The 12,213-nt window shown below is 47.6% G+C and overlaps 1 protein-coding gene across 3 annotated transcripts; it reads right to left on the reverse strand.

Moving 5' to 3' along the window:
* Positions 1–3,300: 3,300 nt before the first annotated feature.
* On the reverse strand, positions 3,301–4,572 carry LOC103672058 (C-reactive protein). 3 transcript variants are annotated; one of them, XM_040634576.1, is made up of 3 exons: positions 4,509–4,572; positions 3,783–3,908; positions 3,301–3,416 (listed from the first exon to the last, which is right to left on the reverse strand). In XM_040634576.1, the coding sequence occupies exons 1-3, from the start codon at positions 4,570–4,572 to the stop codon at positions 3,301–3,303; spliced, it is 306 nt and encodes a 101-aa protein (XP_040490510.1). The 3 variants fall into 3 exon arrangements, with proteins under 3 accessions (XP_040490510.1, XP_040490511.1, XP_008698934.1); XM_040634577.1 differs by having other exon boundaries at positions 3,301–3,379; positions 3,779–3,908; XM_008700712.1 differs by having other exon boundaries at positions 3,301–3,908.
* Positions 4,573–12,213: the final 7,641 nt, after the last annotated feature.

Here is a 12,213-nt window from a genome sequence, read left to right on the forward strand (position 1 = left end):
TCCTTCTCTCTGCTTAATGGCAACAGGGAAGCCTGTGTGGAGATGCTTCCTGTTTGAGCCTCGCTTCCCAGCAAAGGGTCAGTGACTCCGTAGTTAGCGCCTTTGCTCTAGGGTCCAGCGGTGACCCCCGTGTCCTCCGACCCAGTGCCGCCCCAGCCACCACCTGTCCTCAGATTAGAGTTTTCAGACCCAAAGTGACAGGCTGTTCAGTGACAGAGACAGCAGCCTTCCCACCTCTTTGCCCCAGAAGTTTGAGGTTGTGCTGCTCCTTGTAACATGGCCCCTTCTGCCCTTCGAGGCCAGCGGCCCACTGACCCTGGCCTTCTGTCTTGTGGCCTCACGCAGACGGGTCACAGAACACCCACGTCTTTCCCATTTCCTGGTGGTTCACTGTAGCATAGAGCCTGTCTTTGTAGGTTGATTTCCTCCTCTCTAAGTTTGCGATGTCCTCCTAAAAATCTGAGTGAGAGTTTTCTGCCAAATTCGGAAGCCTCTTCCCCTCTCCCTGTTTCTTCACTCTGCCTCTGAGTGAACCTGTCTCCTGAAACCACAGCGTCCCAGAGACAGACCTTCCAAATGTGCCCCCTTATCCCCGTAAGTCTGTAATCATGTCCATGATTTTTTACTCCATGGCAAGCTGACACATCATCCTCAGGGCTGGAGGCCCCCTTCCTCTGTATCTATTCATTGCTGGATCCCTTCAACCCACTGGGTCTCTGATCCAGAGTCTGGGTCTTTGAAATCCACAATCGTGATCAAGCTAACAGTACTATTAACAAATCATAGATAACATGCCTTGAGTACTGGCTGTGGGCCAGTAAAGGAGTCCCTATATAATCCCTATCTTATTTTTCTTATATTTTATTTATTTATTTATTTATTTATTTATTTATTGGGGGGGGACAAAGGAAGAGAGAGAAAGAGAATCTCAAGCAGACTCCCTGCTGACCACAGAGCCCAACATGGGGCTTGATCTCACCACCCTAAGATCATAGCCTAAGCTGAAATCAAGGGTCGGATGCTTAACCAACTGAGCTACCCAGGCTCATTATTTCCATTTTAAAGATGAGGAAATCTGTAGAATACACCATTTTAAATAACTTGCCCAAGGTCACGTGCCACTAAAAGATGGAACCAGCATCTGAGCTCAGGTGGTCTGTTGTCTTAAACGCTGGGTGAAAGGGGTGGGGGCTTTAAGAAACTGTAATGGGTCATAGAATTGTATAGATTAGACCTTCAATAGTCCCTCTTTGACCCTGAACATGAGTAAAGCATATTGAGAGGAACAGGACCTAGTTCAGCCTGTCAGTGCTTGGCACCCACAGTACAAAGGCCAAGGATTCCAGGCACTGGACTACGTTTGCTTGGAGGTGAACTTGCCCCAGCCCTTGAGGAACATCTGAATTTCCAGAGTTGGAACTCTTGGGTAAGCCTGTGCTGGCTCCAGGTGTAAGGCCCATCCCCTGTGACAGGTCACCCACCATTCTGTTACGGCTCTAACAGGCCCGGAGTCCTGCCAGCCCCCCTTCCTGCTGCTGTACGTGGAAAAATACAGGCCTCTCAACAAAGGAGCACCCTTCTCTCCTTGTGGCATTTAGAGCTCTGAGGGGACAACGTCCTCTCCTCTCTTGAGCATTCTAAAGGAACTGAGAAATAGAGATAGCACTCAAATAAGGATCACAGCACCAGCCTTGTCTTTCGGTGGGCCGAGAATGCCGCTGGGATCCAAAGTAAGAAAGACCTTCCTGAAAGCCCCCTCCCCCAGATCTAAGCTTCAAGACAGCTCAGCAAGAAGAGCCTCTATTTACTTCCCACCTAGTGGAGAGGGAAGGGTCCCGGAGCCCCAGGGAGAGCTGTCCCTTGCATATGACATTTGACCCTGAACTGTGGACCAGTGTATGTCAGACTGGGGAGAGACACCAGCACAAGCCCCTCCTCTTCCCAAAAGGAGGAGCCCGTCAGAGGCAGACGGAAGCTTCCCCTGCCTAGGACCCTCTCCAAAAGAACCCAAGACCTGGTCTTGCTTGATCGCTGCTACGCTGTCCTCTCCAGCATTCCTTACTCCACAGATAGAGAAATGAAGACACAGATGACTCAGTAAGCACACCTCTGAAGTCTGGGATGGTTGGTGGAAACTGGTAGAGATGGTGGTCACTTTGACGGGGAGCTGCAGGCTGTCGGGGAGGGCGCTGCATGACTGGGAGCTCCTCCTGTGCAAAGGAGTCCCCAGGAGGCCGACAGATTGTCAGGGTCTAACCGTGACCAGGTCAGCGGGCAGGGGCTCGAGAACTCACCCCCGCACCAGCCTTGAGCAGCAGGATGACGGAAAGTACTCAGACGTGAAAGAACAGTAATTTAAGGCACGTAAAAGATTTATTTCAAAAAGATTAATGATGGAATGTGTAAAAAATCTGACGCAGCAACAGCATGAAGCTCTCAGGCAAACTGAAGGAAACAGGGACTTGAGGAAAACTGAGCCTTGGAAGAACAGATTAAATCCAAGAAGGAATTCCAGACAGCCTCAAAACGCGCTGTGGGATTTTCGGTGGCATTAGAAATAGGAAGGATCCCAATATGCCAAACAGAAAAACGAATCAGTGGTGCGGAGGAGAGACTTAGAAAAGTGAAAGCTACGTTGTCAGGGCGAGGCCCACAGGTAAGAGCGCTCTACGTGATGGTAAACGAGAAGTAATGGAAATGTCACACAATGAGAACTGGCGGTCCCGAGGAAAAAGTAGAACACATGAAACAGAAACAACAACGAAACATTTCTTTTTAGATTTTTAAAGAGTTACAGATCGTTCTAACTTATAATGACCACATCCTAATGGATGGTGGGTCAGAATGCTGGAAAGACTCTCCTCCTGGATTATGCAGACAATTCATTAAAGCACAGTCAAAGGGGTGGGTTTGCCTTGAGAGGGAAATGCAGATGTTAGCAGGGCTGCAGGTGAACACAGGCAGGCTTCCAGGGGGAAAAGAGAAGTTGGCTCGCTTGCTCCTGAGCGTGCTGAAAACGCGTGCTCCCCATCTTGACCGAACACTGGAATCCCTTTGGTGCTTAGATCCCGCTCCCCAAAATCAGACTTGATTGGCCTTGGGTGTGGCCTGGTAATTCTCCAAAAAGCCCCTCTGCCCTGCGCTGTCCCTTGAGCTGAGGAAAACCGGGAAGAGAAGGCAGAGGGGACTATGGTCCCCCAGGGCCCCAGAGCCATATGTGTAGGACAGCAACGCCTCAGAGCCCGAGACAGGGCAACGAGAGGGAGGCAAGGAGGCAACCTCAGCACAGACAAAAGGGCCTCAGGGCCACAGCTGGTTCTTGAGGAACACTTCCCCTCGTATTTCATACTTGAGGTCCTGCCAGTTCAGGAAGTTAGGGCTGAAGACCCCGCCGTTGTAGACGGTGCTGATCTCATCTGGTGACAGCACGTAGTCCCACATGTTCACTTCTCCAACGTCTCCCACCAAGGACTGGTTCTTATCAAAGCCCCCACCAAACGAATCCTGCTCCTGCCCTAGGATGATGCTTGCTCCTGCCCCCACAGTGTACCCCTTCTTCAGACTCGTCCTCACCATGGCCTTCCCATCCACCCAGAGCTCTGTAATCCCTGTTCTGGACTCCCAGGTAACACAGAAGTGCTTTGGTGCAAAAAAAGTCTCAGGAGCCTTGATGTAGGCGTCGGACCCACCCACGGAGACGCTGTATAAGCCAGGCCTTTCCTTGAAGAGGAGGATCTCGTTGTACTGCGTCCTGGTGGCATAAGAGAAGAGGCTGTACGGGCGGGTCAAGTCGGTATAGGCTTGCAGGCACACGGTGAAAGCCTTCAGCGGCTTCTGCGCCGGAGCAAACAGGGTTACATAGGAAGTATCTGATTCTGTGGGGAACACAAAGGCCTTTCTGTACGTGTCTGCAGGATAGAAAACAGAGAGAGAAAGTGTCAGCCGTTGAGTTACGTTAAAAAAACAAAATTCAGATGAGTGCATTTAAAGACCTAGTTGGCTTTAGTCACTGATTCATGAATCAGGCAGCCCCCCATCTAGCAGATAGGAAGCAGCTCTGAGGAGCTGCGTCGTAGAAGGTTCGGGAAGAAAACGTTTCTAGCAAAGAGTAGATTATTTCAGGCAGCCACCTTCCTATGGGGGAAGGAAGGGTTGCTCTCAGGCTGACGACCTCACTACTGATGAGCCGGTGATTCCAGATTGACTGGTTAAAGGTTACACTCGGGGGGTGGGGGGTGGCTGGCACTGCAGTCAGGTTAGCTGTTAAGTCTTGGTTTGCTGATGTGGGGCTTAACCCAAGTGATGCCACTGGGGCCAGTGGTCTCTTTTGTAACAGCTCGTCAGGCCACAAAGATGTGTTCTCTATGTATGGATAGAACGGATTTAGAAACCAGATGGCCCTCTGCCCCAGACCAGTACCCCTCCCCCTCGCCGGACATCATCCCTGTGGCTTTGCCCAGGCTAGCCCAGAGACAAGGACTCAGAGGCCATCGGAAGCAAGCACCTACTTCCTTGCGAAAAAGCACCAGGGAGGGTAACGACGACCAGCAGACACAGCAACAGCTTGTCCATGTTTCCTCCCTGCAGTCACTGTGTGCAGAGTCCGGGTTATCGTCCTGGAAAGGGGATCAGCAGGTGAGATCCGCATCTCAGGTCTGTTCCACCTCGACCTTTTATGGGCTACAGTCAGCGTGCCACGGCTGACGGGTAAATGATTTTCCAAAATCGCCCCTTGGAGCCATGAATCAAAGCTCGAAGAGCAAATAAACCAAGATAAATCACAAAATGAGAGATCAATGCGGGTTATTTATTAGAGACGCCGTGGTGCCTGCGGGTGCCCCAGCAGCCTTGCGGGGCGGTGCTTGGCCAATTACAGCAGTCACGTCCTGGAAATCCAGGCTCGGGAAATGCTCTAAAATATCAGAGGAGGCTTGACTCACAGGGACAACCGCGACATTACTTAGGAGAACAAAATTAGAAAATCGGGGCATCGTGAAGTAAATCGTATGTGTCTACATCCACTCCATAGAATGGATGGCCATTCACAATGCAGGCTGTGAATTTTATGCTACAACCTGTAAAAATGCTTATGAGACTGTAACAGAAAAAATAAGATAAATTTGTGTATACACTATTTTTTTAAAGAAGTAACTTGCTTGAAAAAAAAATCTATAAGGAATACCCCCCAACAATACGTGTTCTTATCATAGTAATGAAATTATGGGGGGCTTTTCCCTCATTAGCAACATTTCTGTAAGGTGGTTACATGACTTCTTAAATGAAGTGTGTGTGTGTGTGTGTGTGTGTGTGTGTGTGTGTGCATTTAATGAAGAAGCAAGGAAAAAGAGTATGGATATCGGTAGCCCTTGAAGCCCCAAAAGCCACTATTTCATTTTATCAACAGGAAACCCAGTCTGAGTGTGGCTATTTGGCTTTATTCCCACTATACCTGGAACAGAGAACAAGACCAGTTTGACATCCTGATTTTGTATTTTGCAGGATATATGTTTCTATGTAAAACATTATAATTCCATGTGAAAAGAATCTTGAGCTTATTGGCCATGGTCTCATCATGACTTTTCCCATGGATATTCAATGAAAGATCGGTAATAAAGGTTATTTCTCAATCAATTGGAAGAATCAACTATTATGTGGGTAGCGTATTCCAAACATACAAGGTAATGGGACTGTTTCAGATGGTTCGTACATTTCTGGAAAAGTTTCGGGTTTTTTTTTAAATGATGTGCAGTTAAGGGGCACCTGGGTGGCTCAGTCGGTTAAGCGTCTGCCCTCAGCTCAGGTCAGGATCTCAGGGTTCTGGGATCGAGCCCCGCGTGCAGCTCCCTGCTCAGAGGGGAGTCTGCTTCTCCCTCTTCGTCTTCCTCAAGGGAAGTCTGCTTCTCCCCTTCATTTTCCCCTCCCCCCTCAAATAAATAAATGAAATCTTTTTTTAAAAAATGATGTGCAGTTAAATTTGTTCTCAAATGACCCTCTCCCAAACTTTCTGCATCTTATTTTGAAAATATAAGATTGGCTTAAAGTGATTACTTCGAAAGCTTTTCTTATTCTAGCCATTTGCCCAATTAAAGACAGATGCATAATTTGAACAGAAAATATATACATAATAGGTAAAAGATGGGAACACAGAAGGAAGACGTGTTTTCGCTGAGCTCAAACTACCTTCTTGTTAGCATTGGGCTGCCCACGTGAGTCCAAAGAATGCAGGTACCAGTAGGATGGATGGATTCGAGGGACACGTGCGGATTTCAAGGAGCCCAGCACATTGTCAGAAAGATCTCCAAAGTGGATATTCTGAACAAGACTTAACACTGAAAGAGAGTGAGATGGACATGGAGATAGGGAGAGGGAGGGTTCAAGCAGTGGAAGAGAAGAGAAAGAACAAGGAAGAGGGACTCTAAGCCCTGCTGTGAGTGTTTCGCAATCGGCTCCGGGTTCCCATAACCTGCCTGGACAGCGCAGTGACCGCTCACCGGATCTGACCGTGGCCATGGACCTCATCAGGGAAGGAGGTGCAATAAGTCCACATGCCCTGTGACCCTTACTCTGGCCTCAGATGTGTTTGCTCCGACGCTCTCTGCTCTCTTTCTCCTACAGGTCACGGCGCTCCAATAAAAATCCTGAAAGATCTCAGCCTTTCCCCACACCTCAACACTTCGGTTTCTTCCTCATTTCAAGCCCCAGTAGATGAGACAAACACCCCAAACTGCAGAGATCCAAAGTATCAATTGTGGAAAAAGAAGAACGTTCTAAGACAAACAGAACATTTGTTATCACAGTGCCAGTCTAGTGAATAAATAAAAATGTTTTGGATGGTAAACATTGGGCTCTCATTTTATTTAATCCTGGAGTAGCTAGACACTGGACTCTGGGGTCTGAACACGCATTTGCTGTGCTCTCTCAGTCCAAACAGAAAAGAGGAAGCAAGGGACACATCAGGCAGAAAGAGCCGCACAATCAGTCAGAGACAACAGCTGTCTTCCTGAAGCTATCACTCAGCCTTGAACAGGGGGTCCCCAGCCCCCACTAGTAGAGACTGCTGCCCATTGCAGTCACTGAAAGAGACTTAAAAATTCTGCTGCCTGGGTCTCACCACCAGCCCATCGACTCTAGCCACCTACGGGGTGGCCTGGGCAATCGGACTGTTAAAAGCTCCCAGGTCATTACAATATAAGCATCTCAAGTTGAGAATCACTGGCCTCGAGGATTCTTCATATGCTTCCACGCCCCGGGTAAATGCTTCCCAGGATATGAAGTTATGTCTACCAGCATACACGGCAGTAGAGAAGAACTTAGAAGAGGTGTCATGGACATGCTCTGCCTAGTGTCTGCGGGGACACTGAGGCAGGGCAGAATTTTTATGCGCAAGCCATTCTCCTACCCATGCAACCACGAGATGAAAGCCGGGGAGATGGCCAGCGCCCCAGAAATGGCAGCCAACGGCCTGGATGCATGGCACCCTGGAGAGGCCCCCCACGAGGAAGCACGCACACAGCCCCATCCCCTCCTTCCTCGCCTGGCCACGCGAGCGCCAGGGGCAGTTCAGAAGCGCGGGCCCTGCAGCAGACCGCCTGGGTATTTGTCTTGTTATGCTGCTGTTACTGCTGACATTTTAAGGACCTGGAGTCATTTGCTATTTTTGTCAACCCTTGCACATCAGACCTGGGGGTGGTGAAAAGCAGGGGGGAAAAAATCACAGACTTTGCATCCTACCTGCTTTGTCACCTGGGACTCCAAATCCATTTCCAGCAGGCCCAGCCCCACTTCCAAGGCAGCCTGCAGTCCCTCCTCCGGGCCCTGCATAGACCTCAGAGATGGGTCCTCGTCCGCTCATCCAGCTGGAGGCCATGCGAGGCTTGTCACCATGATCAACGGCCCACTGCTTCTGTTCGGCACAGGGAAATTTTTGGTACCTGGTCTGCGCGTCCATGGGCGCTCCCCCTGGGATCAGGCCTGGCCCTGACTCTTGTCAACGTGGCTACTTGCAGTCCCCAAGGCAAAGTGTCCTGTCAGGTAGCAGCCTCCAGCATCTCCCTATGAGTCCACGTCTGGACAAACCGGACGCATGATCCCTACTCTAAAGGAAAACCAGTGCTAATGATTTATCAACAGCAGCGAGAAGCGGCCTCAGTGGACAATTACTCCTACTCTCCATTTACTGTGAAAAAGAATTACGTAAAACCAACTCACCCAAACTAAAATCACCCTTTTCGGCAGATGTCATCCAACATTTAATTGGATTATGTCTGACCACTCTATACAGTAGAAATGTGTCCGTTACCTTGGGATATATTTTCTACCAAAATTACATGGAAGTATCTACCAGGGAGCTAAACTGTTTAAATTTAAACATTTCCAGAAAGCTTTATTGAGAATTTTTAATGTTCACTAAATGCAAATCCCAGCTATAAAAATTTTCCTGGCTAAGATTATTAGGGCCAGAGGCTGTCCACTAAACTGTGTGTAGTAAGTAATAGTAATTGAATTCTGAGGACAGTATTAGCTCAGCCCACGTCCCTGGGGAGTTGGGATGGTCTCCTATAATTAAGACGTATCTCCTGACTGGATTCTTTAACTAGAAAAAAGTGTCGACCCTCTCTTCTGCTTAGCTGAATGTCAGGGTATATGGATCTGCCCTAATTGGACAATGGAGAACATTTGCACTCACGTTTTTTCCCGAGAATATTTCCTTAACTTGTATGCTTCCAAATAGTTATCGAAAAAGGGGGATCAATATTCACAAATAATTACCTGGAAGATTTGCTGTTCATCCTCCTAATATCCTGAACCTAATCTTTAGCAAAACCTTCGATCGCCGTCACCTCAGACCAATTCCACCAAACTATACTTTGATGGTATAGAATGAACCTATGTCAGGGATATACAGCAGAACAGCCTAAGGATAATAACAGCAGAAACTGTTTTGAGCGCTTACTCCATGCCAGGCACTACAAGTGCTCTCTATGCATGATCGTAGTTGATTCTTATGACAACCCTTGGAACTACTTACTTTTGAAGGGGAGCAGAATAGGCCACCCCCAAATATGCCACTTTGGCAGAGAGATTTTTTTTTAATTAAAGTTACTTAAGAAACAGCCAGTGTGAGGCGCCTGGGTGGTGCAGTCATTAAGCGTCTGCCTTCGGCTCACGGCGTGATCTCAGCGTTCTGGGATCGAGCCCCACATCAGGCTCCTCCGCTGGGAGCCTGCTTCTTCCTCTCCCACTCCCCCTGCTTGTGTTCCCTCTCTCGCTGGCTGTCTCTCTCTGTGTCAAATAAATAAATAAAATCTTGAAAAGAAAAAAAAAGAAAAGAAAAGAAAAGAAACAGCCAGTGCAAGAAGAACACTCTGACCCTCCTCTGTCCCTCAGAAGGCTAGAAATAAGTCTCCATTGTGAAAGGTGCCCTCCCTGCACCAAGAAAGAAGACATGCTTATCACCAGAGGTAGAAAATTCAGGGCCAAGAAGGCTGCGTAAATGAACCTTGTTACTTCCTCACTAATTTGCTATCCAAAGTCCAAATGCCTTTGTCTCATCAATTCTTCATGAATCTTTTGTTTCCTTGGCTAACAGGCATAAAAGCTGCCTGCTTTGGTCACTTCTTTGAGTCTCATATTTTTATAGGATCTCATTGTACAAAACTAAATTTGTTTTCCTCTTGTTAATCTGTCTTATGTCAATTTAATTATTAGACCAGCCAAAGAACCTAGAAGGGAAGAAGGAAAAAGTTTTCCTCCCCTACAGTTTTGGTGCCCATGATGGGGCTCTCCACTGGCTGACACTCTCACTCTGGGGCCGTGCAGCTGGAGATACTGGGGTCTCTGATGGAGGCAGCAGAAAGTAAGAACTCTTTTGTTGTTGTTGTTGTTGTTGTTGTTGTTGTTGTTGTTGTTGTTGTGTTGTTATGTTAAGCACCATACAGTACATCCTTAGTTTTAGAAAGTAAGAATTCTTAAACCACATCAGTCTCCTGGGTCTCTGCCTGCAGGATCTGCTGGGAGCAAGAGTGGAAAGAGTCCTTTTCTTTTCTAAATTTAGATTAGCAGGAGAAAATGTTTGTGTGAACTAATTCCTTGGTTACTGCCACTACTGTAAAGATTTGTTATGAGTACTTCTGTTTGCTATTGACCCCTTTCCTCCCAGAGATGGTCACTGTTTTCCTTTTTCTGTCTTGTGTGTCATTTGTGATGAGGAGGGAAACCATGGGGTAGGACACAGACAGAGGCCCTAGAAGCCTGCTGTTCAAGCCAGCCTCACAGACTGGTGAGTTCATGGTTCTCACCGTAGTAGCGTCTGTTTAAACAAATTTTGCTGTGGGTCCCCTGTGTGAAAACCACATGAGGTTCTCTTTTCATCTTGTTCTATGTCCTCAGGGCTTGGCTTTGTGACTAGGGAGAACATTCTCTCTGGTCTCCACCAGCCAGAAGGTGCCCCTGCCAGTGTGTGTCTAGCAGCACTCCCATGCCAGCTCACAGGGACATTTGTCACAAGGGCTCCAATCCACAAGGGGCCTTTGTCATCTCAACCTTTGTTGTCTTGTTAGTGCTGGAGAGATCCCATTTCAGTAGCACTTTCCTGGTGTCGCAGATCAGCAAGTCTGGGACTGGAAGCATCTCCTGTTCTCATGAGATACTGGAGACACCATTTTCACTACACAATTCCTACTGCATATGACAATGAAGGGTTTTGTTTTCTTTTTTTTTTTAAGACTTTATTTATTTGTAAGACAATGTGCACATGCACCAGCCGAGGGGGAGGGGCAGAGGGAGCAGAGGAAGAGAGAGAAGGAGACTCCCTGAGCAGGAAGCCTGACACGGGGCTCAATCCCAGGACCCCACGATCATGACCTGAGCGGAAGGCAGATGCATAACCAACTGAGCCACCCAGGCGCCCCAAGGGTCTTGTTTTCTTGGGCTACATTTGGAAGTAAACTTTCTGGATTTTGTGACGGCTGTATCTTTCGTACCCGCACTTGGTTCATCTTTTGGTTTGGTTTGGTTTGGTTTGGTTTAGTTTGGTGCATCTCTTTTGCATCCTTCATTAAGCCACTAAGCCTAATTGGTTTGAGCTAATATTGAGATTAATATAAGATCCTACTCATCAATGCCCAAAGGATCCTTCGAATTGGAAAACGTCTATATCTGAAAAAAAAAAATTTAGAGAGTTCTCATCCTAAACAACTGTCTTATTATGGAAAGACATATGTCTTTCTTATATCTTATTATGCCTTACTTATGGAAAGACCAAATTAAAAAGTAGATACAAACGAGAATAACAGCTAGTTTTAGGGACTCCCTTAACAAGATGAGAGATCAGAAATTAGACTTAGAACAAAAATGAAAACCCACATCTGCTATCAATTCCCCTTCTTAAAATTCAGCCTCATCTCCTCAGCAAATTCCTTTAACTCCCCCAAACTCCTCCACTTTCCCCCAGAAAATCCCTAAACACCCAGCCGCCTGTTTTAGCTTCCCTTTCCCCACAAGATTTACAGACAGCACTCCGGCCTGTTCTCCAGGCTCTGAGTGTACAGGTTACTCATGTAAGTGCTGAAACCCAGGAAGTGAATTTCGCAGAAGCACCTGCGACAGAGTCAGGCTCGCTTTGCTGGGCTCCATCATCAGGCTCTTTCAGCTTCAAGCCTTTCTATGCAACGTCCTTTTTGGATACATCCTGGACACCCCCCCCCCCAACGACCCACCACCACCGCAAAGAATTCATGTCCCCTGGATAGCAACAGACCTTCTAAGTTATAATGCCCTTTAACTTCCACTTTCAGAAGACCCTGACAAAGTTAGACAGGAATTAGAAATATTGACGACCATTCACCATGACACCCATGAGGACCTTGACTGGCTGCTAAAATATTGTCCCATCATGATTGTAGTGTGGTTAACAGACAAGCCAAGGGCCCCCTGGGGACAAACCCCTCCCACAGGGGAAAGAGATGGCCAGGATTTCTCCCAGGCCCTCCTACAGACGATCCAGAAAAGGACCAACTGGAGGCCAATGTCCAGGGGCTGATAGAAGCAATAGTAGTCTTTCCCTGTACGGTGAATTTGTATAAGGTTGAATTGTGCTCTCAGAAAGAGGGAGAACCTCCAAAGGCCTTTGTTGAATGCTTTATACAGACTTCTCAAAGGCATACTGTACTATGCCCTGAAGCTCCAGAATATAGAAATCTTTTAATTTCCGCC

Source organism: Ursus maritimus, unplaced genomic scaffold (assembly GCF_017311325.1).
Source record: "Ursus maritimus isolate PB19 unplaced genomic scaffold, ASM1731132v1 scaffold_2, whole genome shotgun sequence".
NCBI classification, from domain to species: Eukaryota; Metazoa; Chordata; class Mammalia; order Carnivora; family Ursidae; genus Ursus; species Ursus maritimus.